This window comes from Carica papaya, chromosome 2 (assembly GCF_054855325.1).
Source record: "Carica papaya isolate Zhongbai chromosome 2, ASM5485532v1, whole genome shotgun sequence".
NCBI lineage: Eukaryota > Viridiplantae > Streptophyta > Magnoliopsida > Brassicales > Caricaceae > Carica > Carica papaya.
This window is the reverse complement of record NC_142310.1, coordinates 34,109,345-34,134,550: the sequence shown is the minus strand read 5'-3', so window position 1 is coordinate 34,134,550 and position 25,206 is coordinate 34,109,345. Positions and strand designations below refer to the sequence as shown.

General features: G+C 36.4%; 5 protein-coding genes across 9 annotated transcripts; 3 read left to right on the top strand and 2 right to left on the bottom strand.

Annotated features, from left to right (window-relative positions):
• Nucleotides 1–30: 30 nt before the first annotated feature.
• LOC110812214 (Major facilitator superfamily protein) lies at nt 31–4,145 on the bottom strand. Its single transcript, XM_022038928.2, has 14 exons — nt 3,844–4,145; nt 3,633–3,748; nt 3,181–3,259; nt 3,006–3,065; nt 2,853–2,919; nt 2,646–2,770; nt 2,441–2,542; nt 1,981–2,358; nt 1,493–1,540; nt 1,328–1,390; nt 1,131–1,211; nt 899–997; nt 509–646; nt 31–421 (listed from the first exon to the last, which is right to left on the bottom strand). Exons 1-14 carry the CDS (start codon nt 4,042–4,044, stop codon nt 287–289), a joined length of 1,692 nt encoding a protein of 563 aa, XP_021894620.1. The 5' UTR covers nt 4,045–4,145; the 3' UTR covers nt 31–286.
• A 2,198-nt stretch (nt 4,146–6,343) lies between these two features.
• LOC148268996 (uncharacterized) lies at nt 6,344–6,751 on the top strand. Its single transcript, XM_088212288.1, has one exon. It carries the CDS (start codon nt 6,344–6,346, stop codon nt 6,749–6,751), a length of 408 nt encoding a protein of 135 aa, XP_088068414.1.
• Nucleotides 6,752–7,510: 759 nt separating this feature from the next.
• Nucleotides 7,511–12,370, bottom strand: LOC110812147 (transcription initiation factor IIA large subunit-like). Of its 4 annotated transcripts, none has more exons than XM_022038834.2 (12): nt 12,218–12,370; nt 11,954–12,141; nt 11,501–11,677; nt 11,228–11,380; nt 10,932–10,986; nt 10,782–10,867; nt 10,512–10,631; nt 9,163–9,303; nt 8,581–8,644; nt 8,304–8,461; nt 8,085–8,168; nt 7,511–7,859 (listed from the first exon to the last, which is right to left on the bottom strand). In XM_022038834.2, exons 2-12 carry the CDS (start codon nt 12,077–12,079, stop codon nt 7,836–7,838), a joined length of 1,188 nt encoding a protein of 395 aa, XP_021894526.1. In that variant the 5' UTR covers nt 12,080–12,141; nt 12,218–12,370; the 3' UTR covers nt 7,511–7,835. The 4 variants fall into 4 exon arrangements, with proteins under 4 accessions (XP_021894526.1, XP_021894527.1, XP_021894528.1 ...); XM_022038835.2 differs by having other exon boundaries at nt 11,954–12,133; nt 12,218–12,367; XM_022038836.2 differs by having other exon boundaries at nt 11,228–11,368; nt 11,954–12,363.
• Nucleotides 12,371–13,209: 839 nt separating this feature from the next.
• On the top strand, nt 13,210–19,404 carry LOC110812132 (splicing factor PWI domain-containing protein). Of its 2 annotated transcripts, XM_022038814.2 has the most exons (13): nt 13,210–13,496; nt 13,649–13,738; nt 14,193–14,315; nt 14,645–14,812; nt 14,896–14,982; nt 15,121–15,254; nt 16,089–16,136; nt 16,422–16,478; nt 16,595–17,674; nt 17,781–17,951; nt 18,066–18,215; nt 18,345–18,473; nt 18,551–19,404. In XM_022038814.2, exons 1-13 carry the CDS (start codon nt 13,476–13,478, stop codon nt 19,164–19,166), a joined length of 2,874 nt encoding a protein of 957 aa, XP_021894506.1. In that variant the 5' UTR covers nt 13,210–13,475; the 3' UTR covers nt 19,167–19,404. The 2 variants fall into 2 exon arrangements, with proteins under 2 accessions (XP_021894506.1, XP_021894507.1); XM_022038815.2 differs by lacking the exons at nt 13,210–13,496; nt 13,649–13,738; nt 14,193–14,315; nt 14,645–14,812 and having other exon boundaries at nt 15,070–15,254.
• Nucleotides 19,405–20,001: 597 nt separating this feature from the next.
• Nucleotides 20,002–24,635, top strand: PTAC16 (plastid transcriptionally active 16). The gene is made up of 6 exons (XM_088214285.1): nt 20,002–20,098; nt 20,804–21,766; nt 22,490–22,945; nt 23,068–23,136; nt 23,661–23,719; nt 23,804–24,635. The coding sequence occupies exons 2-6, from the start codon at nt 21,308–21,310 to the stop codon at nt 24,324–24,326; spliced, it is 1,566 nt and encodes a 521-aa protein (XP_088070411.1). The 5' UTR covers nt 20,002–20,098; nt 20,804–21,307; the 3' UTR covers nt 24,327–24,635.
• The last annotated feature ends 571 nt before the right edge of the window (nt 24,636–25,206 follow it).

The following is a 25,206-nucleotide window of genomic DNA, read 5'->3' as shown; positions in this document are numbered from 1 at the left end:
AAATGTTGCTTGAATTTTGCATGCTTCTGGTTGCCTCAATTCTACTCTTATTAACCTTCAACACCCAAAGCAGGTGAGCTCAAGGTTGAAATTAACAAGTAGCTACCACATAAACCACAAGGCTTGGTAAGAAAACAGTTTCTTGAACAATACAAAAACACCCAAGGTAACTTCACAAATAGATTCAGAACCATGCATAGATACAAGTTGGCTAAAAAGTAGTGATTAAAGTCTAAGGTAGTGGAATTGTGCTTGAGTTTCAATGACGAACTTTTTTTCAAATCCTTCATTTTAGGATTTTGGATTCAATCTCTTCCAAGCTCAAGCCTTTAGTTTCTGGTACAACGAGGACTACAAACAAGAGTGAGAGCAAAGCAATAGCCCCAAAAAGGAGGAAAAGGTTATCTGCTCCTAGCAATTCCTGCAACATTATTGGCAGGATCATTCAGCAATGTCAAAACTAACCATGAAAATTGAAAAATGGAGAGACGGGAAGTGAATGAATTACCTTCAAGGGTGAGAATGCAAAGGTCACAATAGCATTTGAACCGAAGTTAGTAAGAACTGCAAGACTAATCCCTTTCCCTCGTGTACGAAGTGGGAAAATTTCTGATACCATTAGCCAACTGATAGGTCCAAATGATATCTGGAACTCCAATTAAAGAGGAGACACCAATAAAAAATAAAAGACCAATGAGAATCAACCTTGATCTCATAAAGAAAACATGTCAATTTAGTGTGCTATGCTTCCTTTCCCTTCTTTTTTGGAAAAATAAATATTAGAAGCATGTATCGAGGTTTATCTTTTCACATCCATAATTGGTGCAAGGTTCTCAATTGTTTATCCTAGCCAAACATCGAGAGATCAGAACAACCAACACCAATAATAAGCACAAACCTGATAGGAACCGACATAGAAAAGAAGAGCAGCAACTGCAACAAGAGGAAATCCGCCAAGAATTTTGTAGTAACCAGACAGTAGAAGTAAGGAAAAAGCCTGCAATTTTATAGATCCAAACACAGAATTGTAAAGCTCCTACAATCTTTTTCACCAAGTTATGATGCAGGAAACTAACCTTCAAAATAAACAGATAAAAGTAAAACACATCTAAGAAGAGTATAGCACGTACAATTCCACTGACACCTCCAATCAACAGCGGTCTTCTTCCAAGATCATCAACTTTTATAACAGCTATCCATGTCATCACTAACTACGAGAGCATTAGTTAGAAACAAAAGTTAATTAAGAGCAGAACTAAGTTCTCATAAAATGAATAAGCCTTCTTCGAAAATATAAAAATCTTCATGATAAGATTCCGAGTGGCACCTTGAAGAGCCCTATTAGGACGGAGACTCGAGTGGCATCAGCAGCCGCAGAGAATCCAGCACTCTTGAGTCACGTCATTTAGAATGCATAGCAATAACCAACCTAATATAAGTTAGTTCCTTGCATTTTGTGGCACAAATTGCTTGGCTTTAATTATTTATCTACCTGAAGAATTGGACCTGCATAATACAGAACACTTGGTTGTCCAGTTATCTGTCACAATCAGGAAGAGAGTCAGTCCAGTGACATGGAAGTCTTTATATTCTTCTTCTAGATTTTCTCGTTATCTTTTCCTTTTTGTGAAGCTTTAGGGTTTTCTTTCAGCATATAACCTAAAAAATCTGTTGAAACTAAGAACACATAGGCTTATTTTGACTAAAAAATAGCAAAAATACTTCCCAGAATAATAAGAACTGATTTTGCATAAAATTTTATGAGGTAGAACACTGTATTAAAAAATATTGATATTGATGAATTTTTTTAATACTGTAGTTCAAATCTAAGTGAAATTTATATAAAATCAATTTTTATTATCTCGTAATAAAATTCATATCCTCTTATAGTTCAACTAAATATAGATTTGTAGATGAATTTCACAAATTTCTGAATTTTTTTCCAAATATAGCCTTGGAATAGCAACAAGAAGGATGCACCTGCTGAAAGAGGACCAAGCCACCCCCAATTATGAAGGCTTTCAAGCTTGGCCCCTGAAACACCTCCAAGAAACTTCTTTCAGACTGCTCATCTGAATAGGCAGATTTCATTGAGACAAGAGTGTCTTCTATTTGCTTCTCGGACACCTTGTCACCAGGAGGCCTACCTCTTAGTTTGCTCACTGCAAGAATGGCCTTCTCTTTGTTCGCTTTTAAAGATCCTTTACCTTGTATTGCTCTGAGAAGTAACCAGCGTGGAGATTCCGGAAGACTCAACACGCCTAACCCCATGAGTAATGCAAGTGGAGCACCAAACCCATACATGTAACGCCATCCTCCAACTGCATCAATCTGAAAGCTTCCGACAAAATAGCCCAACTGCGGAAAAGCATATTCCAACTCTCAACTCATTTTTTGAACAAAGGGGAGAGCATCAATGCATAAATCACTTGAATCTTACCAAAATTCCGAGAACTATAAATAACTCTTTTAGAGATATTAAAGTTCCACGAATCTGAGATGGACAAGTTTCTGCAATATAAAGAGGAGCACCATGCATTGCCTGTCAAATGACATGATTTCAGAAAAATGTTTCAGTAATGATAAAATTCAACTGAACAAAAGTTACATCTTCCCAAACGTAATATTAATCTTCAAAAGCTCACCAGGCCAATGCCAAGGCCATAAAGTAGCCTTCCTACTAACAGAACCCCAAGACCAGGAGCATAGGAAGTAACTACAGCACCAAAGAAATAAAGCACTGCAGCAATGATAAGCTCCCGCTTCCTTCCTTTACAAATGGAAGTGCAACAAATGAGGAACATACAAAAAGAAATTTTAAGTGCTGGATTAGATATAAAGTAAAGATGTACCAAGGATGTCTGCAGTTGGGAAGACAACAAGAGAACCAAGGAGAGCCCCATAAAGAGAGCCACTCACCTACATAACACAGTGCGTAAAAGAATCTAATATCAGAAAAACAAATAGAATACCATTTTTATGAAACTAGGTAAGAGAAACCATACCGCAAGACCAAGCTGAATAGCTGAAAGGTTGAACCATGTTGTGCCACTAAGGTCAGGTGACTGCCAAATCAGAAAACAGAATTACATAGTATGTATGCTATTGAATCAAATCAAGGAAACAAAAGTATCTAATTTGTATAATCACAAGGAAAAATTAAATTTACTAAACATGTACCTGCAATGAGATGGTAGCACCAGAGGTAGCACCAATGTCATACCCGAATAACAAACCTCCCAAAGCCGGAAACAGAAACCTGAAATTCAGTTACTCTAAAATCACAGAAGCGCCATAAATTTGTTAACCACCTAATGAAATATATGTCACAAATATGCTCAACTAGTGTTCATAATTGATCAACTTTCTTCATTAGCATAATTAGGCAGATTTAGCTAGGAACTTGCAAGCAGTCTTCTCTTCTAGAATCAAATTACAGAGAGGGTTTGATCTTTTACAACAATGTCAAGGGATGCTAACCCCTGAAAAGGCCTAAGGACATTTTGTCAAACACGTAAAAAACCACAAATTTCAATTACAACCATACACCAAATTAAACAAAAATAGAACTACCGATTAGTCAAAACAAGATTACAGAAGAACCATTGCAACAAGATAAAAGCCATACTTACGGCAAAACCACAGAAAACCAAGAAAATTCCTCTTGAGGACCTGCTGCTTCAGGTACAAGCGACCCAGCTTCTTCCCCAGAAGAATATTCTCTCCTGATCATTGTTCCATCTCCAATCTAACCCGTAAATTCATAAAAACAAAAAACCCCATCACTCAAAAACACCAAAAAAAAAAAAACTCATATAAAGAAAAAGCAGATAATATCTTCACATTGGATCTCTGTTTGCGAACAGAGTGCAAAAAGGGGTCGGAAGAAAGGGGAAGCTTGGCTTTGAAACCAGAGAACTTGGCTGAATATAAGTTTTTGTTAATGCAGGAGTAGACGAAAGGAGAAATGGGCTTCTTGGGTTTGTTTGATTTCAAAAGTTTGAGCTCTGAGAGAGGCAGAGTTGAAGCAGTACTTGAAGCCATTTTTCCTACATTTAGATCGATTGCAGAACATGATAGTTCCCGCTTTTTATGGTTATCTTTTGTGCTTGGTGACTTTTGTGGCCTCCCGTTAATTTTGATATTTTTGTCTTGACTTCTAAAATGTTGTTTTAAGAAAAAAACAAGAATTATTGCTAAATTTTTGAGGTCCTTTTTCTATGAGATATTTGGGTCCTTTATCCTTTCTAGGGGAGACCAGTTTGATTCAGTGCCCATAGTTTTCAATCCATGCCCTCTTAAAGTTCTTTCTTTCTTTCCCTTGAAAGGAATAAGTGTTGGAGGTGACCTCTGTTAGCATATAGAGATGATATTTTATATCCGAATTCATTTAATTTGATTTTTTTTAACTCGATTTAATGCAAATTTATTTTTATTTGTTAAAGTACGAATTTCGATTGGAACAAATCCGGAAAGACATGAAAAGAGGGATGGATAGAGGTTTTACCTTTTAATATCGGTCTAAACTTGACCCGATATATATCTAAATTTTTTATTAATAGAAATATATTTATATTTATATTAATAAATATTTTTAATTTTTAATATAATAAAATTATTGAGTTGAGATCAAATTTCTAAACCCGAGGCAGATTTGGATTTGCAATTTATATGGACAAGTTATATTCGAGTTTGGTAAAACCCATCCAAATTCGCCATATTTCAATACCTAGTTGTTACTTTCTATACTTATTTTTATCATAAAATTATTTTTTTATAAAATGGATAGTTGATTTTGAATCATAACTTTTACTCTTTTAAAAAGGTTATCAATTATTTTAATAAAATATAATTTGACTGATTACAAAAAATATATATATTTATTTAAAAATTTTAAATAAAATTATCGATTGATATTTTTTTCTTTTAAAAAATAAAATTTTGTATTCAAATATTGTTTGTCATATACCGGTCAAATAAAAAAATCATCTAATTTAGTCCGACTTAAAAGATACAAAGAATTTTTTGTAATTTCAAAACTTTTTTAGATAAAATATAAGCTACATAATTACAAAATTAAGAATTTAATAAAATTAAAAATAACTAAAATTCGGTCAAAATTAAATTTTTGATTGCGAAAAAAACTTCATCGAGGATATGTAGAATCACCCCTATAGTGATAAGAAGTGAAAACTTGAAACAAAAAGCTCAAGTTGATCATATCATATTAATGGTCAAATTAGGTTTTTTAATTAGTAGATTATGATTCTTAAAATTTGTAATTTTTAAAAGATTCACATTCAAATATTAAAGAATTAGACTAATTATTATAATTAATGATAAAGTAATTTTTTTTTTGGACAAGGATAAAGTAAGCTAGAATTCCATAATTATACAATGTATCTAGCTTTATTTAATTCATATTATTTATTTTTTATAATAATTAAATTTATGTGGAATTTATTTAAAATTATTAATTCCTAAAATTACTATTTTTTATTTTTATTTCGCTGTCGATTTTCATATTTTGATATTTAAAGATTGAATTGATGTACACAAAAAATCGATAATTTTATATAAATAATAAAAAAGATTATTAAATTGTATACTTTTATAAAAAAAATATTATAATTTTTTAAAATAATTACGTATTAAAAAATAATTATTAAGCACAAAAAATTATATCTATCGTTGAATATTCTGTAATTAGTATTTCAACTTATTATTAATAGAAATTTACCCGTCATGTAAAACGAAAAATAGAATACATTTAAGACATTCAAAAGTCTAAAATAAGAATCCATATATACATATATCTGTAAATATTTATATGCATTATTGGTCAAATGCAATGAACTCAAAAAATTAGATTTTCTAATTTGGAAACTCCTGAAATAATAGTACTGATAAAGAGCAACATGGTCAAAGCAGGAGAATCTAAATTTAAACCCAAAAAGAAAAAAAATCTCAAAACCCTAATTTTTTTTTTAAAAAAATGTGGAAAGCTAAAACTTAACCTTTAAAGCAAAAATAAAAGAGTCAACCAAATCACATAACTAAGCAAATGACCGTTACCATTTAACTGTCATTCAAATATATGTTACTATTTTCATCTTGATAATTGATTGTCCTTGTTTTGCGCCTTTCCAAGGCAATGTCTAAGTTGACCAGTATCATCAATCTTTTTTCTTTCACCCTCTTCATGAACATATATATATATAGACTTCTCAAATTTCATGGCACAATCATGAATAATATTACTTTTCCTTGTCTGTTCACGCGTGTGAATATCTGCGTAAAGAAAGCGAGTAAAAAGAAGAAGTCGAAAAACATTAAACCAGTAATGGAGAGCATGAATGACAGAGAATTTGAGAAGCAAGTTACAATTAAGAACAAACCCGGAGTTGGGAAACCACCTACCAGGCTACAGAAGCAGGCGCCTTCGTCTCTTCAACTTGATTCGAAGTTGAACAGCAATGTTTCTAGCAATAGTAACAACAACAAGAATAATTCAACGGCAATTCCATTACTTTCCCCGCTAGTTTTATCACCAAATCCATCAAAGTGGAGTGACGAGCTCAGATTTCCTGCAAAAGGAGTCAACGAGAAGGGTAAAAACGAAGAAAAGAAAAATCATTCCTCGTTGACAACTAACGGTTGGCATCCAGCAATAGCTGGTAATTATGTAGATTCTTCCTCTTTGTTAGGCATGTTCCAAACCAAATTTTTGCTTGTAAATGATAAGCAGTGACTAGTGAGGTTTTATTTTGTAAAAACAATTTCAGGAATCCTATCTTGATTCCTTTTTATACTTTTCTAATGAACGCCCCAAAAAATGTCAATGTTGTCCTCAATGATGAGCATCTTGTAACAAAGATGATAAATTTATTCTCGCAATCAAATGTTTAACCACATTAACATCGTCTTCACCTTTTCCCTCGCGATTGCATTCACCTAGATGAAGACTCGTGGAGTCACTAACGTAGATGGAGACTACAGAATTGGCACTAAAGAGAAAAACTCATGCTCAATAATCTGCTACAATAATTCTGTAACATGATATGGTTATTTACCAGTAAAAGTGTCTAGAAAAATTATTTGAGATCTGTTACTATATTACATAATATTAGTGACATGGTGCCACAAAGTGCCATAACCAAACCCATCGTTTCAAAAGCTTTGTTGTTAAAATCTTACTGTCATAACCATCTTCTTAAAATTCTATTTGAGATTCTGGGGGTTCACCAAGAATTTTGTAAACCCAGATAACTAGGATTATTTGTACAGCCAAATTTTGAACTGTTACCCTGGGGGACTCTCACTTGTGCTTATATACTTGAAAGAACTGCATATAACATTGAAGAGGAAACCATGAAAGGGCAATATAATAGAGGGCTTTGTGTCCACAAGTTGAAGCCAACAACCGCAAAAGCAATCAAAACTTTGAGACTGTTCCAGCATCTGAAGGTCAACATCGCTTGACAAAAATCAATGAAGAAAGAGAAATGTATATGTAAACAAACACTGCGATTCATAATTCAACCAAAATGCCCAGGTACATAGCATAAATGGAATTTCAAATTCCTCATAAAAGATTTCACGAAACACCTCAAGCAGCCAGTCATTTTTTAGGCGAAAAAGCTCTTCCTTTATGTACAATAGGCCAACCATCCAACCCAGTATTAAAATGCACTAAATCAAGTATTCTCTCTCCTTCCCCTCAAAGCTTTCACTTAATAATGATTAAAGTAGAACATGGAATGCCGAAAGACTCCTCTGAATTTGTGACTAAGACATTTGCAACTGATTGCAAAATAGGCATTCCCATAACAAAATCAGAAGTCAAATTCTCCAGTAGCCTGCAGGAAACACCCAACGTTTCAGTTAATATATAGAATCTAACCAAAAAACTAATAACACTATTAGAACAGCGATACTGGGAGGGGGTGGCCAAAGGCCAGGTCATCCTTGACAAAGAAGGGGAAATCCAAAACTGCCAAATCTGACTTGACTCTCACAATTTTCCTGGCTCTTCTGACTGAATGGGTCAAATAAAGGCACAAAAGAAGAGGCCAAGAAGGTACCTTATTGAAGAGAATATCCTTGTTGTTGATATGCATGATGCCATCCTTCAGCGTGCATTTCCATCGGCTCTTAGTCCGAGTCACCTACTCGCCAAAATGTCAGTAGTATGGATTAGTACTTCTCATAATCATATTAGCAAATATTTTTATAGGAATTTTTTTTTGAAATAAATTTTATAGGAACTATTAGTACCTATTACATGGAAAAACAGTATTTACCTTGTCAAACTGAGCCAAAACCAAATGCTGTGTGTTCAACTCGTCTCCTTGGTCCACATCATCTAACTCATCATCATCATCTTCATTCAAGAGCTCCTCATCATCATCATCTACTGCATCATTTTGAGCAACAACCGCAGGAGTACCTGCCTGTATATCTGTAATAGGAGCAACAGGCCCACGCAAAAAAGACAGCTCTCAGAGAGAGAAAAAAAATATATGCCAAGTTATTATTGTGGAACTATGCCATGTCAATACATCTATTGACTAAAATTACCATTAGGAGCTGGTGTGTTCACAACATTGTAGTCCTCACTGACAACTCCTTGATAATTGTATATCTTGAAAGCAGAGGAGAGTTTTACAGAAGAGAGAACAGCCAATAAGTACATCGGAATTCTCAAGAATGTTCATAATGAGTGAGAAAATGAGAGGTGAAACATAATTATTCATGGTTCAGCTCCAAAAGATACAGGACACAAAACTAGCATTCAAGTATCTAAATGTAATTAAAACATCAAGTTGATGAGGAATGCAGCACCAAGCTAATAATGGATTTCTATAAGAATTTATATGCATTGATGCCACAGCAGCAAATAAACGAGTAATCTTGATCATCATATCAATTTTCTTCATGGCTATAATAAGTCAACAAACAGCCAAAGCAGGTCCCTCAATTAAGATTGCACATACGAAGCATTTATAGAGGAAGGACCATCAAAAGCTGAACATCAAGCTTAAAACTGGTTAAGCAATGTCAACAGTTTTGGAGGTGGAAATGTATGCTAACAATCATATTGGTACAAACATCTGAGTAAGAAAACAAGACACACTCTTTGCTTGAAATTGTGATCCTTACATTGGGAGTAGAAAGCACATCATCATAAGGATCAGGAATCGGACCATCCACTTGAGGAATCTTCAAAGATCCCCTACCAACACTTCTATTTGCTGTGGTGAGTCTTCCATGGCCAAGAACAGAAGCCTCTTCATGGCTTACCTGAGAGTTTACAATTATATGTTCAGATCGCTAAAACTCAAGAAGACTTCGGACTGACAAAGAACGATTGAATCATTTCAAAAACAGCACTAGGAAGATTTTCGAACAACCAATGGAATCATCTCCATGGCCGTAAACTTGAGGAATCTTCAAAGATCCACAAACATTCATTTTTAACCCCAAAAAAGTATCTTATTCTAATAAGATTTTTTAACAACTGAAACCCCGTTGGCATAGACAGGATAAGAAAGTAACACGAAGTACATTTATGAACCAAACAAGAAATACTAAAACACTTGAGCCTCATTTATTTCAGCTTATGGTAGTTTCTCTATTCAACTCTTATAAATTCAAGCACCAGCTCAATCAAACACCAAAACTTATCTATTCAACTTAAATTAATTAAACTATCATTTATTCTTTAAATTAAAAAATTATATTTTATTTTTACATCTTTTGACTCACATGCTTACTTTTTGATGCACCAATAAAAAAACTTATAAAGCATACTACACTAACAAGCACCAGTTTCGACTCTAAACAAGAATAAAATTGTATAAGATCAGGTGAGGTACCTAGCATGCCACAAAATTAATCCAATTTAGCTCCAATTACGTCTTAAAATGGCAGCCCATAAAATGACATGTCCAACTGAAACTTGATGCTCATTGAACATTGTTACTTAATCTAGTAAATAAATTTCATTCTTTTCCTCCAGCTCACATAAAAAAATGAGAGCACATATTAAAATTTCATTGTGCCCATTGTTTATTAGAATTTTCAAAGCTAACTCCAGCCTAGCTCAACCAAAAGCCGAGTTGATTTAAACTAATAATACACTTGACCTAAATGGCAAACCACAGTCAAGGCAAAACACCTAATCTGATTATATAAATTATTAAGTACACACAAATTGAATTCCCTTTTTCCATCAGATGTTATGGCATCACTCGTATCTCAGTTATTTACAAAACAGCTGAAACCAAGAACCATAAATCATTCTCTCTAGCATCCCAAAGCAAATCAAACCTTTTCTTTGACTGCTATCTCCCAGATGGAAAATAATTGAAGATCCTTAAGAACAATGCACAATCATATTAAAAAATGCAAATAAAGTTTTCATACAACAATTGTGAAGCTGACATAAACTTGCTTAACTCAAGGCAGCATGATCTATCATCAAATAATAAGAAAAAGCACATCTCAACCTCCAGTGTCTCAGGCATTGAATCTCCAGCTCCATCCTGTTGCGGAATATATCCACCATTGTTATATTTATTAGAAAATTCCTCACGTTTCCGTTTCCCAGAAGACATCATGAAGAAGTCCTGGAATGTCCTCAAATATTAAATATGATTCTCAAATTCAACTGTTGTAGAAAATTATTGTACAACTAATATAACAGTGAAGGAAGCCATTTCATCATTTATTTTTCCTTAACCAAAAAGCCATATATGATCTATTATAACAAGAGTTACCTGTGTCAGGGGCTGATGGGGCTGGTGAGGCTGATTTGGTTGATGGGACGTACCTCTGTCTGCCTCATCCCGCCCTTCCACATAAGCTACAGAAAGAATATAAATTTAAACTAATAGTAACAAGAATTCATAATGCGACACCTTACTTACCAACATTAACATCAACGCTAAGGGGCCTTTGATTTGTCCATGGGGAAGGAGATTGCTGCAAAAGATGTAAAAACGACAAACAAAAAAATTAGCTCCATATCACTTTTGGTTAACCAAAATTTTCCTTCCTACAAACTCAGTGAGATAAAGGCTATTGGGTACACGTGCTAATATAACTGGGTACCTATTCATGAAGTACATGAAGATTGGGTACACGTGATAACATAATTCAGTCATAATGCAAATATAAAAACCTCCAAAACACTATTTGTTGCTTAAAGACAATGTATGCTCACCGTGTACGGGCTCGGTCTGCCACCTTTCACCTCAGTATTGCTGCTGGTCTCACTTACAGGAGTCTGGTACTCGCTGTTTCCAGTAGGAATATTGTACATTGAGTTATCGGCACTACCTGGCAAGGGAGTCTGAATAGGAGTCTGCAACGGGGTCTAAATTTCAAACAGAACCCACATGAAAATAAGTAAACCTCAAGAAAGTAAACCCATAAATCAGTTCAAACTCCCCATACAACCAATTATTATGAAAATTAAAACACTACTAAAACTCACTGGAGGGAAAAGTATCTCGGCAGTGGGAGTCTCGTACTCCTCACTCCCATCGTACGGTACATTAAGATCGTGCACTGGCGTGATTGGAGGTGGTGGTGGTGGTGGTGGCTTCTGACCCGAACCCCTCTCTATCGGACCACATATAACTCCCGCTTGCATCATTTTCATCTCCCACATCTACGCACAGAATCCACCGACAGAACAAACAAAATCAGCACAGCTTACAGCTCCCAGAACCAAATTAACAACCAGTAATACAGTATCAAGCTAAAGCCCAGAACCCTAGATCTCGACAGATCAAATCTCACGCAAGCCAATACCCTAATCCACCGAACCAAAACCTCCAATCTCCTCGAGAATCAATAAAGTTAACAAGAAACTAACAAAAACTAATACAATCGCATCGAAAATGGAAAAGGATTTCAACATCCAGAGACAAACGCAAAATATTACTGCTTGTAGCTCGGTGAGGACACTATCCCCAGGGCCTCCGTTGTTGACGAACTCCTCGCGGACCTTGTTGATGACGTCCTCGATGACGTGGATATACACGGCACTGGTCGTCGTCGACGCTGCCATTATCCAGCTCCTCCGATCCTCTTATTTCCTCCTGGAAAATAAAAATGCTCTACTCTACAAAACTAAAACCGGATTTTAATTTTCTCGGGAAAATTCAGGAGAGAAAATACAGTAAACGAAGAGGCATGAAGGGTATACCTCTTTACACGTTCCAATTATAGAGGGTTTGTCTAGGGTTTGTAAGGCGTTGCAGAGTGAGAGACAAAGAGAGACAAGGCTAAAAAAGAGAGAGACAAGGGCGAGAGAAGATAGAGAGAGAAGGGGCGGACCAGAAAAGAAGAATAAAGAGTGGAATATAAATAGGTTTGCATCCGATTATATGAAGTGGGTCCACGTGGCAAGATCTGGTGGGTCGATATATTTTTGTTGTCTTTCTAATTTATTTATTTATTTATTTATTTTTTGAGTGTAAACTCCACAACAATCTCTCGTGTCCTGTCCTTCTAACGCTCTGTGATATTTTTTCGTTTTATCCAGAAATGGATGGAATGGACTCCTGCTACCATGCATCGCCTAAGATCCTATCATTCTCAAATGCTGTGTTACTCGTTGGCATCATCTCCACCGTTCATTTCCGGTCTTCATTGTTCTTTAGTTGTCAGCGTGACGAGCGGTCCTGATCAACCCATCACAACAAATTGGAGTGCTCACAATTTTTCATATGCTTATTACCCCACTGTTGGTTAATAAAATTGTAAATGTATATTATTTTATCAAATTTATTTTTAAGTAAAATTTATTATAAATACATTTAAACAACAAAAAATTAAATACATATATATATATATATACATACATATATACAGTGGGTGTCGGATTCCGACAAATTTTTTAAGGATCGATCATACGTGAATTAGTACCGACTTGTTCATCTTTTCAGGACAAGCCAACGAGAATATGCATCTTTTAAATCGAGATGAGAAAATATTTTCAATAATATTTTAATTCCAGTCCCGGTGGATGATGTTATTTTGACTGCTGTTCCAACTGTATACGAACATGTTACGTTCCATAACTCAGTCCTGGTACGACATTTGGTTTCAAACCGGGTCAGAAGTTCTAAGCAGGCCCAGCCCAAACTCGACTACGAACCTCGTACAGCCCAGCTTATAACCTTACCTGCGATTGTTTTACTTGGCAGAGTTTAGAATCGGGGAATTCCGGTATCGGTTAGGGCACGCGAATCTCCTGCTCACCGATTTCTCTCCATTCAAGCTAGTGGGAACTCGAAGCCAGCAAGTTTCTATCTGGCAGAGAACTTTTTGGCTCGGCCATAAGGTAGGATTAATCTCCATTTCGACGTGACTTGAGCTTCAACTTCAAATCGCCATTCATATCGCAATAAAGTATCATTAGTTCGTCGTTTCAAACTGAAGCTCTCCAAAAACCCTAGAAAATGTCGGGCGGGTTCTTTCGAGTAAGTTTCTTCTTATGCTGCTTGTTTTAATTTAGAGCAAATGGATCGAGATCTCAGAAATAGATTTCGCTATATTAGTTACTGGTTAAGCTGGTTGTGCTTTATCGGGGGGTTCGCTTGGGAGCTGGGGTTTGATTTTGTGTCGTTTTCAGGGAACTTCTGCTGATCAGGACACCCGGTTTTCGAACAAGCAAGCCAAGCTTCTGAAATCGCAAAAATTCGCTCCCGAATTGGACCATCTGGTTCGTTTTATGCATATATGTATATTTATGTGTGTTTATATGCCTTGCTTGTGTTTATAACTTTAATTAGAGTAAGATAATGATGGTGGTTGAGGACCTACTGAATGATTAAGTATATATTCTTATTTGAGCTTGTACTTATAGAAATGAATTTTAACAATGTCATAATAATGGCTGAATCAAGGGAGCATTCTTGATTTTGCGAGCTAACTGTTAGGCAATATTCGTTAAGTTCACTTTTGCCTAGTGCTCACCAGTTTAGTAGACTGTTTACTCAGTTTTGAATTGTTTTATTATTTGTTTGTCTACTCCCGAGTTTCAATCAGTGGCCTGGATTTTGGTAGTTTTGCTTCATTTCGTTCTGTCTCTGAAACCTTATTAGATTTTAATTACTCTGATGTGTGAATGCATGATTCTATCGGTTGATTGTTTATGCATAAATGACTGGTTTTAGGTGGACACAACCAAAGTGAAGATGGACGTTATCAGACCCTGGATTGCGACTAGGGTAACCGAGCTTCTTGGGTTTGAAGATGAAGTTTTAATAAACTTCATATATGGTCTGCTTGATGGAAAGGTGATGAAAGATCCTTTAATGTATTAGATTTTAAAAGCATGCTTCATTAATGTGGTTTATGCAGAAAACTGGTTAATCTATTTGAATTTTTTCTCTGTGTTGTCTTTGTCCTTTGGATCTCTAATACAATGAAGCATGATTAGCTTGTCATAGGGGTCAAACATTCTGTTAGCTGTACTTCTATCCACGAGGATATTAGTCGAGCCAAGAATTGTCTCTAAAATGTGTTAATGGAATTTTTATTCTAGGAAACTTGTTGATGGTTGTACTCAGGGATTTGCATTCTAGGATTAGCAAAGTTCTGATTAGCTGCGTGTTATATGATGCAGGAGGTGAATGGGAAGGAGATTCAAATATCACTTACTGGATTCATGGAAAAGAATACTGGAAAGTTCATGAAGGAGCTTTGGACACTTCTCATCAGTGCACAGAAGGCTGACAAAGGCATTCCGCCACAATTATTGGATGCTAAAGCAGAAGAAGTCAGGAAAAAGAAGGTTGAGTTTGTTTTGGCCCATGCTATGGTTTGTGGCCAGGACTCCATTTCTCTTTCTTAACAATGTTATCATGTGTCATGCAGGCAGAGGTAGATAGAATTACAAGTGAAATAATGAAGAAAAAGGAGAGGGAAAGTAGAGAAATTGAGGAGGAGAGATTGAAGAAGCTGGTAATACTTACTTATTCATGCTGGAGTTTGATTGTCTAGAGTTGGGTTTTTGGCGTTAACTTTCATTTGTCTTTTTATGGTATTCAGCTAGCTTCTCCAATTATTTGGGTTCATGTCCTTTACCTCAAACTACTGTAGGACGGTGGTGTTGAACCAAAGGCCACGGATTCTGTCTTGGAGCCAATTGCAAAGCATATGTCGCCAAAACATTTGGGTGCCAATCCTGCGGAGAAAGCAGCTAATGAGCGGAATGGTGTGAGAGGAAGGAGCAGGTAAGATCTGTAAAACTGCATTTACAAGGCTTTGATAGAGATTTGAGAAGTTCCAAATCAACCTCCAAATGTCGCTTAAAGTAATAAATAAATATAATTTATTTGTAGCAATTTTCTGTCTTTCAATCTTCAACCTTATAATAATTGCCCTCAAATTGTCACAGTTTTCTTCTTGTCTATGATCTCAAGCTTGTGCATTGCAGCTTGAGATATGGGTTTAATTCCTATGAAGGATGCAACATGAGTACTCACTTAGATGCCCTTCTTTCCCATCCGGATTTCTTTTTACGCATTTGTACCAGGCATGAAAATAATAGTAGAATGCTTCTTTGGAAAAGTCTCTCTTTTTTCCTTTTATCCTTCATTGTGCCTTGTACCTTTAACCTTTGTTTTAAGAATGTCATAAATAGTAGGTCCACTACTTAGATATGCTTCTTTCCACTTCTAACATCTTCACTCTTTACCAATTTTTAGAAGGCATGAAAATGATATTAGAGAGCTTTGTTGGTAAATGTATCATTTTCTATTACACCCATCATTGTTCCTTGTACCTCACTTTTTTCTTTTGGAAAGTTGTACCTTAGACTCAATGCCATTGTCTTGAAACCTTGTTTTATCACATGGGTTGACATAATGGGGTTTTGGCATTTGGTTAAGGTCTATAACAAGATAAATAGTCGGGAAAGATGCTAATTGTCAGTATGTATAACATGTCAAAATGCTTGCATTAATGGAATTGATTTTTCTGTTAACAAGTTTCTTCTTAATTTGTGTATTTTAATATCTAGTAGAAGCGATTGTTTGTAAAGTTAATCATATTTCAATCTCATGCAGGGTTTCAAGATCCCCGCATTCAACTAATCATTTCCCTTCTTTTCCTCGGTAATCATTTATCTCCTAAAGTTTTATTTTTCAAAACCTTTGTCTCTCCTACATATACTAATACGGAATGGAAGATATTGGAGGTTCTTTGACAGAAAGGAAATCTTTGTTTCCTTGACGGTAGCATGGTAGATGCTTTACTCTATCATATCAATGATCCTTTCTATGTAGATTAAAAGACTTTATATATATAGCTTTTCTTGACAAAAAGCTTTTATATTACTTTTACCTATTTTCTTAGCCTACTTGCAGAAGATTTGTATGACATGTTGACTTCTCCTGTAGTGATTCTCGTTCTCGATCAAGGAGCAAATCATTTTCTAATTCTAGAAGTTACTCAGGGTACGTAATTGATTTTGTTCTACTTGTTTGGTAATCAAACATGGTTTATTACTTGATTTAATATTTCCCTTTATATTTCAAATAATCTTATGTTTTTGACTCATTTGCAAATGCAGTGGTAGGCACAAGTCCAAGAGTATATCAAGATCACCTAGACCACGAGGGCATTCTATATCCTCTGATAAGTTGTATCGCTCTCCAAGAAAGCAATCTATTACACCACGTCGTAGGGGTTCACCACGGGCCTCTGTTTCTCCTTCAAGACGAAGGTCATCATATTCTAAGAGAAGATCTAGGTCACCTTGGAAATCACCATCTCCGCTACGACGAAAACTACGTTCTCCTTATCGACGTAGATCACCATCACCTATTCGACGACGCAGGTCACCATCACCTATTCGACGTCGTAGGTCCCCCTCCATTAGTCGACGCCGTAGATATTTGTCACCTCCTCGGCGTAGATCACCCTTATCCATGCGACGCAGGTCACCATCACCAAGCTGGCGTAGATCCCCATCGCCAGCACGACGTAGGTCCCCCTCCCCAAGTCGACGAAGGTCCCCATTGTCGAGTCGGCATAGGTCCGTGTCACCTAGGTGGCGTAGGTCATTGTCACCAGACCAAAGGAGGTCCTTATCACCAAGTGGACAAAGGTCGTCTTCACCAAGCCAACAAAGGTCCTTGTCACCAGGTCGAGGAAGCTCACTATCCCCAAAAAAATGTTACTCTCCATCATTAGGCCGGCGCAAGATGCTAGGAGTAGTTCGACGTCGTTCGTTGTCATCCGAGCAAGACAGATCATTATCCCCAAGGCGGCGTAGATCACCATCCCCTGTGCGGCGTAGATCACCGTCTCCTGTGCGGCGTAGATCACCGTCTCCTGTGCGGCGTAGATCACCGTCCCCCGTGCGACGTAGATCACCGCCCCCCAAGCAACATAAATCACCATCTCCAACACAATGGCGACACCGTGAATCGTCATTCAGTCCACGACGTATATCTCCATCACCAACAAGATACAGGTCACCTATGCCTGGTCGCAGGTCAAGAACTTTGACTAAAGGTCGATCCCCTTCACCTAATGGGTCAAGTTCTCCAAGTCCTATTCGCCATAAATCAACTACACCAGTTAGGAAGATATCATCTGCGGACCATAAGGGATTATCACCCTTGCCATCGTCTAAAGAACGAAACAGGTGTTTTTTGCATTCCTTCTTTGAGTTGCTTTGTTTTTAGACCTCATTCATTCATTAAAACTTTTAATGTTTTTATTTTCTTACTATTTCTTTTTCTATATTATAGATCGCATGGGAGGTCATCTACAGTAGCTCATCCAGTTGCTAGTTACCCAAGGTCACCACGAAAAAATCCAAATGATCAAAAATATTTATCTAATCAAGTATTGGCTTCACCCCTCTCGCCAGAGAGGTCTCCACAGCATGCACGAAAAGCCTTAGCCAGTGAAAACAGGAGGTATTTATTAGTTAGAGACTTTGCTTTGTCTTTATTATCTTATGCGACCCAGTATATTCTTTTTTAAATAGCTATGGTGAACATGATGCCATAAAACCTTGTTCCATTTTAAAGATCAGCCAGTCCATGTGAGAATGATACAAGGCAAACAAGGGATCGGATAATCTTTGATGGCAACTCCAGTCCACAAAAGTCAGGGGAACTGAAACCTCGTTATGATAGCTCAGAAACAAGCGGAAGGGATAAAGAACCCAGTTACACTAGGTTAGGATGCAATTCAACATTTTATTTATTGTTATTGTTATTATTATCTTTTAGTTTCTCTTTTGTTGCTGTTAGCATATAGGATAGAAGTTTCTTAATCTTAATGTAGTGCTTGATATCTCTTTATAGGGAAGATTGGGATCATGCGTCTAAGTCTGCAAATAAAAGATCTATGAACTCATCTCTGGCTGGTAAACTGAAAGATTCACCTGGAAAGGTCCATTATTCTGAATCTAAAATGGACATAGAAAGAAAGAGGTAACATGTCTCTGCCATACTTGTTTATTTTTTGGGCATATGTCCATAGTCTAATATTTTGATTCATTCTTTGACAGTGAGAAGTCTTCAGGAAGGAATTTTCACCATGAAATACCAGATCAACAAAGGCCTCCATCATCATGTAAGGATTCTGGTGAAGGTTTAAAATCTGAGGACAGGAATCAATCTTTTCAAAATAAAATAAAGGACAGCGGCCAACACAAGCCAGATAGAGAGCTGATGTTGATTGAAAAACCTGATCGTGATAGTAAGAGCAATAATACCAGTTCTGGTTCTGACGAAAGTGATAAGCACAGAACCAAGGAGAGAGGAAAGAGAAAGCATAAAAGATCTGAGAGGAGAGAAATGGTTTCAGATGAGAGCAGTTATGATTCTGAAGTAGAGGATAGGAAGGAGGCTAAGAGGAGGAGGAGGGAAGAAAAGAAACAGAGGAAGGAGGAAAAGCGTCGCCGACGGGAGGAGCGTCGTCGTAAAAGGGAAGAACGACGTGCAGAGAAGAAGAAATTGAAGAATCAAAATTATTCTGATGCTTCAGATAGTGAAAGCATTCGAAGGAGGGGCTCTCATCCCAGTGACAATGAAGAGACAGAGTCTGAGCAGAAGAAGCTTGAGATTGAGTTACGGAATAGGGCACTTGAGTCACTGAAAGCAAAGAAGGGTGTCAATCGTTAAATATTTTGCTGCCGTGGGATAATAATATATTTTACTATCTTAATTGTGTTTATCAGTATCTTTTTGGACTCTTCCCTAGGAATTTTATATGTTTTGATTATGACAATCAATATCTCTCTAGAGCTTTCTAGGAATTTTATGTTCCGATGGGAAGATTTTTGATATGGTGGCGACTGTTTAATCTAGTCTGTGTTTACTGCTGGCAGCTGAAATGGATAAATGAGGATTTCATGAGCTATTCTCTTGAGTGCAACCTCATGCAGACCTACCTGCTTTATTTTCTGGTAACAACTGTTTCCCCTTAGTAGGGAATTTAATTTTGTTGGTTGCTTGGAATTACTAGTTACATGGGTCTGAAGGCATGTAGATAACTGCCTGGATGCTGCATATATGATTCTTTCTTCTCCTCTATTCCTTTCTCTCTCCTTACCTTCTTCCATTGTTTTTAACTTGTGTTATTAGTCTTTTTTGTGTGAATGGGAATCTGTGATGCTGTTTTCAAATATAGTTGAGGTCTATTGCTTTGCTTGATCATTTTAGTGGCTTTCTAAGACAATCTAAATGTAGTGTCTACTGATCCTCTAACTTCTTTTCATCATATGAGATTGATACTAAATTAGCTTTGTGGTCAGTTAGATGAATAAATTGTCAACTAGATTACTTGGTCGAGCAGATTATATGCAGATCCGCTTTTGAACTCAACTCAGGTGATTTTTTTTCCTTTCATGGGCTCTTTGAAAGAAGTCAGCGTCTGTAGGGGATCCTTCTTGCATGTTTATGCTAGCTTGTTTCTCACTGTATATTGATTTTTTTGGTTTGACATCTGTATGGTTGGCAGCTTGAGAGTTGTTCCTGGGACTTTGTATTCTAACTTCTCCATGGGGCTATAGTTCTCGGACTCATCCTGTCTGATGTTGGTATCAGCTGTAAGGGTATAGACAGATGCATAATCCTGTATGCATATGCAAGGAGTAACTCTGTATATGTATATATGTTTTTCACCTCTTGCAATTTTTTGTTCAGTTGTTGGTTCTCAAAGCACTTGTTCCTCGTGACAAGTTTATCTTTCTGATCAGGATATTGGTTGGTTTCCTTTTTCATCGCTGAAATAATGTCCGAGTGCTAGCTAAATCTCCATCAATATGCTATATATAATTGACGTGTTCCTCATGTTATAAGATCGTTTTGGCCTTAGATTTGCATGTTTTTCTTCCCCCTGTTGGTTCCAGAAAGCATTGAACTTTACTTTCTTCTTGCACTCTCTTTGCGACTTGAAAGTAAATGGAGCATTTGATATATTTACCATTTCCCAGGAAATGCCATGGGTTTATCTTTACATTCATGTTGCAGTGTCTGGCAACTTGGGTTTTTATCTGAAAGTGGTTTCTCTTTGATGTTCCTGTTACTGCTAGATAATGTTTTTGGATTTTCAAATTTTTTCTGGGCAATTTGCCCTACCAGTTTTTACCTATATGGTGTAAAGTAAGCAAGTAGAGGACACCAAAACAATTCGTCATGGCTTATTCAGTGTGAATTGGTTGGTTTCATGATGAGAATGGCAGATTATGATCAGATTCCCCGATTTTCTTACCGTGACAACTGATTTCTATTAAGAAAAATTTTATGCTGGCTGGCAGGAAAACTTTTGAAGAGTTATTTTGGAGTGTCAATGGCCTGATCTATCCGTTATTTTCATGAAATCCAACTTGGGATACCAACCAGAGATTTTTGTTGTGATATTTAAACTGACTAGTGAGTAACTGGCGTTAATCACAAGCAATCTTAATGGTATGTAGAAAAATCTTACATGGATAGGCTTACGTGGGCCATGCCTATCAGATTATGTGGTGATGAAATCAGATGAAGCTCGATAAACCGGACATGAGTTTCCTTTTTGTGGTGGTTCAACACACCCAGAGGCTAGCCAACTGTAGATTATAATGTCTGGCTTCCAATTTCCTCTAGTAGATAAAACTATGGCAACGTGGCTCAATCCCATTTGCTATTGTTAACTCCACAACCGGATAATATTCATAACCAAACAAATTTCAGTTGCATTTCACATTGCATCGACTGCTAATATCAACTACTAAAATATCAACAAGCACAAAAGCTCCTCCTGAGGATCTCTCTGTCTATCAATGGCTCCAACTCTGACATCAAAATCCTTTCTCTTAACCACCACACCCCCTTCAAGGCTAACCCTCAAGAAATACTCAAGACTCACTGTTTTTGCCAAGAAGGCAGGAGAAGGGGCTGCACCCTTCTCGCCATTTCAGCTAGGCAAGCCAAAGGATGACTCTTCATCCTCACAGGACAGCCAAGCTGATGATTCTGGGAATTCGAATCCTTTTCGATTCAACTTGGGTAAGGTGCCTGATGTTAAGTCTTTGATACCAGTTGTGAGTAACTCTTCTTCTGGGTTCAAGTTTGGAAATGTGAGACGCAAGGATCCCAGCACAGTCTTTGTTTCTGGTGCTACTGGGCAGGCCGGTATTCGCATTGCTCAGTCGTTGTTGCGTGAAGGGTTCAGCGTTAGGGCTGGTGTGCCTGATCTTGGGGCTGCTCAGGAGTTGGCTCGTCTTGCTGCGCAGTATAAGGTCAGTGTCTGACAGTCTCATCAACTGACATGGGTTTATTTTTGTTCATGAACTCCATTTTTCTAGTGGCACTTGAAATTGTGTTTGAAGCAATTTTTATCATTCTAAACAGAGTCTTCCCCCATTCTTAGTTTAAGCTGTTCCAAACATAGCTTAGAATTACTGAAGCTCTTCAAGGGGCAACACGAGATTTAATTGGATATCTTTACTTAGTTCCATTCTCTTTTAAGCAATCAAAATCTATATAGATCAAATTTCACTTAGCTAATATGTTCATATAAGTTGGGTGGGATTTCTGTCTTATGAGAGATCAACCAATGCAGGTATTCTGGTTTTAAGAATATCATTTCAATTTCAGTGAAGAGTTGCAATGCACTACTTTTTTTAATTAAATCCGTTAAAAACTTAAGCGTCCATATTCCTAGGTAGTTTAACCGTGAATAAAATATAAATCACAATAACTCACCATTTCTGGCCAAAGTTTAGATCTTTTGCTTGGCTGTCAAGAGCTATTAACTTCAATGGTTTCTTCCCTTTTGAGAATCGATCGACTTCGATGTTGATTCTTCCACCATTTGCTTAACTTATTTGTTTACAGAAGTATATTCATGCTTCACGGATTAATGAGTTCTAGAGGGCAGAAAGGCTTTGACCATGGTGTGAGCCAATTTTCTTGCTTAAGCTGCTACCCTAAGTTTTCGTTATATTGCATCATTATCACAGATCATATCTAATGACGAATCAAAGCGCCTAAACGCAGTTGAATCTGCATTCCAAGATGCAGAGTCAATTGCTAAAGCAATTGGGAATGCCAGCAAAGTTGTTGTCACCATTGGTCCTGCAGAAAATGGTCCTACTAAAGAAGTCTCAACATCAGATGCCTTACAAGTAATCCAAGCAGCTCAACTTGCTGGAGTTAGCCATGTTGCGATAATCTATGATAGGAATGTAGCAAATGCATCAAATTACGACGTACTAGATGGTTTCACATCATTCTTTAAGAATCTCTTCTCCCAATCTCAAACATTGTCACTTCCTGAGTTCTTGCAAAAAGTAATCGAAACAGATCTTGGCTATACTCTTATAAAGACTAGCATAACCGAAGATTTCTCGCCTGAAGGCTCCTATAATGTTGTTGTGTCAGCTGAACGAAGCAGTGCTGCTGCAAACGACTACAAAGTAATGTAATGTATGCGGTGGTATCTTGTTCATTTTCCTATCACATTCTTCTCTGGAAAGCAAACTTTTTTTGCTGTTTATTCCTCTGTGTATGTTTGATTTTATGTCAAAATTATATTTAGGTAGCAAAGTCAAAGATAGCTTCACTGGTGGCGGGTATTTTCTCCAATACAACTGTTGCAGAGAATAAGGTACATTTTAATGCAAAATTATGATTATGCAAACTAATTCTTTTTACATAGAGCATAGAGGTTATCATTTGTAAAAAAGCACTTCTGTTTATTTGTAAATTAGTTTAGTTAGCGCTTAGTTTGGTGTTTCATCAGTTCTTAAGTTGAGTTTAAGATGAGTTTGGTTTAAATTTCAAATTTGTGGAATAAGTAAGAATGAAATACAATGCAAAATGAGATAAAGATTTAAATGACAATGGTATTGTAATTCCTAAGTAAATTCATTTCCTATTGACGTAAGGTGTTCTAGTATTTTTTGTTGAAAATACAAATATATTATTATAAAATTGAAAATATGAGTGGAGTTGGTTCAATTATGCATCAAATATGTTAATTGTAACTAATTTTGTTTGCAAATAATTAAGGTTGAATCTTGTTTTACTTTCAAATTGGGATGCACTATAATATGACAATAGCTACTGAGAACTATGAATTGCTGTTGGCTTCTGGTTTTATCAAACTTGTTGATTATTCCTCTTAATCAGGTTGTAGAAGTGTTTACTGATCCTTCAGCTCCCTCAAAGCCAGTAAATGAGCTTTTCAGGTAGATTCACTTATATGTGCATTTTAATTTCTGAATTTGCATATGATTGGGACATGGAAAAATGTGCCTATATATTTCTTCTAGTGCCATTCCGGAGGATGGAAGAAGAAAAGCTTATGCAGAAGCTCTTGCGGTGGCAAAAGCCGAGGAAGAGGCAAGGGCAACCGCGGAAAGAGCTCGTGAAGCTGCGGATGCAGCAAAGAAGCTTGAAGAAGCTAAAAAGCTTTCAGAACAAGAAGCCCAAGCAAAGACAGATGCTGCGGATGTATCAATTGAAAGCCTTTTGAGCAAAGCAAAAGGCTTTGGCTCTGAATTTTCCTGGGAAAAAATCAGTTCCCAGATTGCCACTTCAGTTCCAAAGCCTAGCAGTGATAAGAAAGCTAAAGTGCAGATTGCTACTGTGAGAGGACAGGCAAAGGCAAGAGCATTGCCAGCCAATAAAGCTCTTGTGAAACAACCTACTATCCCAAAATTCTCTCTTAATTTGAAATCCAAGGAGGTGTCAAAGCCGGAAAAGAAACCGGAAGCGGAAGATTCCAAGGTTCAAGTAAACAAGTTGTTTGGCGGCCTGTTTCAGCAAGAAACCATTTATGTCGACGATGATTAAAAAAAAAAAATATTTGATGTTCTACAAGCACAAATAAAATTGATTATATATACTCCCGGAGCAAAGAAAATTGATTATATACCGGGAACTAGGACTGTGTCTAGTCTTGCTACAATTTTTTTTGCAGGTTTTGTGCTTTTTGTATTTAGTCTGTTGTTGTTCAAGTATGATGTTGTATGATGAGTCTAAGCAAGAGATGCTTCCTTTCTTTAAGGCTTTCCAAGTATATTTGTGGCATTTTATGTATCTAATTGTAAAACTCTTATATTTTTATGATTCCAAAAAATTTACAATCAATAAGTTTGGTTCTCTCTGGTGTGATTTCTTTGGATTTTACCTCAGAAGTTATTTAAGATAATCAATTGTCCACTCTATTAGAATTTTATCCAAGAAAACTTAAGAAATTTGGTAAATTTCTTCAACAAAACAGGAGTTTTTATAATGTTTCCAAGCAAAATAGATTCAATCAACTTGATTCCAAAAAATTAATTTCTTCAACAGAAATTACCCAAAAAAAGCAAAGTTTATCTAATAAGATTTATATTAAATATGTGAAACCAATACAAACATAATAAGAAAAAGATTAAGCAACATGGTTTTTGTTGCTGCACCTATATGAATGACTAACTAATTTCCCATATAAATTCAATAATTAATAAACGAAAAAATAACGATAAATTACTTAATAAAATTAAATTTATCTCCCCAATTTGAGATCAAGATCAACTTTCTCGGACTTGGAAGACGAACCTCGAGTTGTATTCTTTCTACTACTACTCTCTCCGTTCTTTTTTTTCGTCTTCGATGTTGATGAATCTTCAACAAGTGTGGGATGAACCTTCACAAAATGCCAATGCTGTGCAATTGCATTAGGGAATGT

Coding starts and splice junctions, on each gene's coding strand:
- LOC110812214 (XM_022038928.2), bottom strand. CDS start 4,044: ATGGCTTCAAGTACTGCTTCAACTCTGCCTCTCTCAGAGCTCAAACTT. Junction 2,543..2,645: donor ATGGCCTTGGCATTGGCCTG/GTGAGCTTTTGA, acceptor GTCATTTGACAG/GCAATGCATGGTGCTCCTCT. Junction 647..898: donor TCTATGTCGGTTCCTATCAG/GTTTGTGCTTAT, acceptor TTGGAGTTCCAG/ATATCATTTGGACCTATCAG.
- LOC148268996 (XM_088212288.1), top strand. CDS start 6,344: ATGGAGAGCATGAATGACAGAGAATTTGAGAAGCAAGTTACAATTAAG.
- LOC110812147 (XM_022038834.2), bottom strand. CDS start 12,079: ATGGCAGCGTCGACGACGACCAGTGCCGTGTATATCCACGTCATCGAG. Junction 10,987..11,227: donor GCAGACCGAGCCCGTACACG/GTGAGCATACAT, acceptor CATCTTTTGCAG/CAATCTCCTTCCCCATGGAC. Junction 10,632..10,781: donor CCCATCAGCCCCTGACACAG/GTAACTCTTGTT, acceptor AGGACATTCCAG/GACTTCTTCATGATGTCTTC.
- LOC110812132 (XM_022038814.2), top strand. CDS start 13,476: ATGTCGGGCGGGTTCTTTCGA. Junction 16,479..16,594: donor AATTCTAGAAGTTACTCAGG/GTACGTAATTGA, acceptor TTGCAAATGCAG/TGGTAGGCACAAGTCCAAGA. Junction 18,216..18,344: donor AAAGAACCCAGTTACACTAG/GTTAGGATGCAA, acceptor ATCTCTTTATAG/GGAAGATTGGGATCATGCGT.
- PTAC16 (XM_088214285.1), top strand. CDS start 21,308: ATGGCTCCAACTCTGACATCAAAATCCTTTCTCTTAACCACCACACCC. Junction 22,946..23,067: donor CTGCTGCAAACGACTACAAA/GTAATGTAATGT, acceptor AATTATATTTAG/GTAGCAAAGTCAAAGATAGC. Junction 23,137..23,660: donor CAACTGTTGCAGAGAATAAG/GTACATTTTAAT, acceptor CCTCTTAATCAG/GTTGTAGAAGTGTTTACTGA.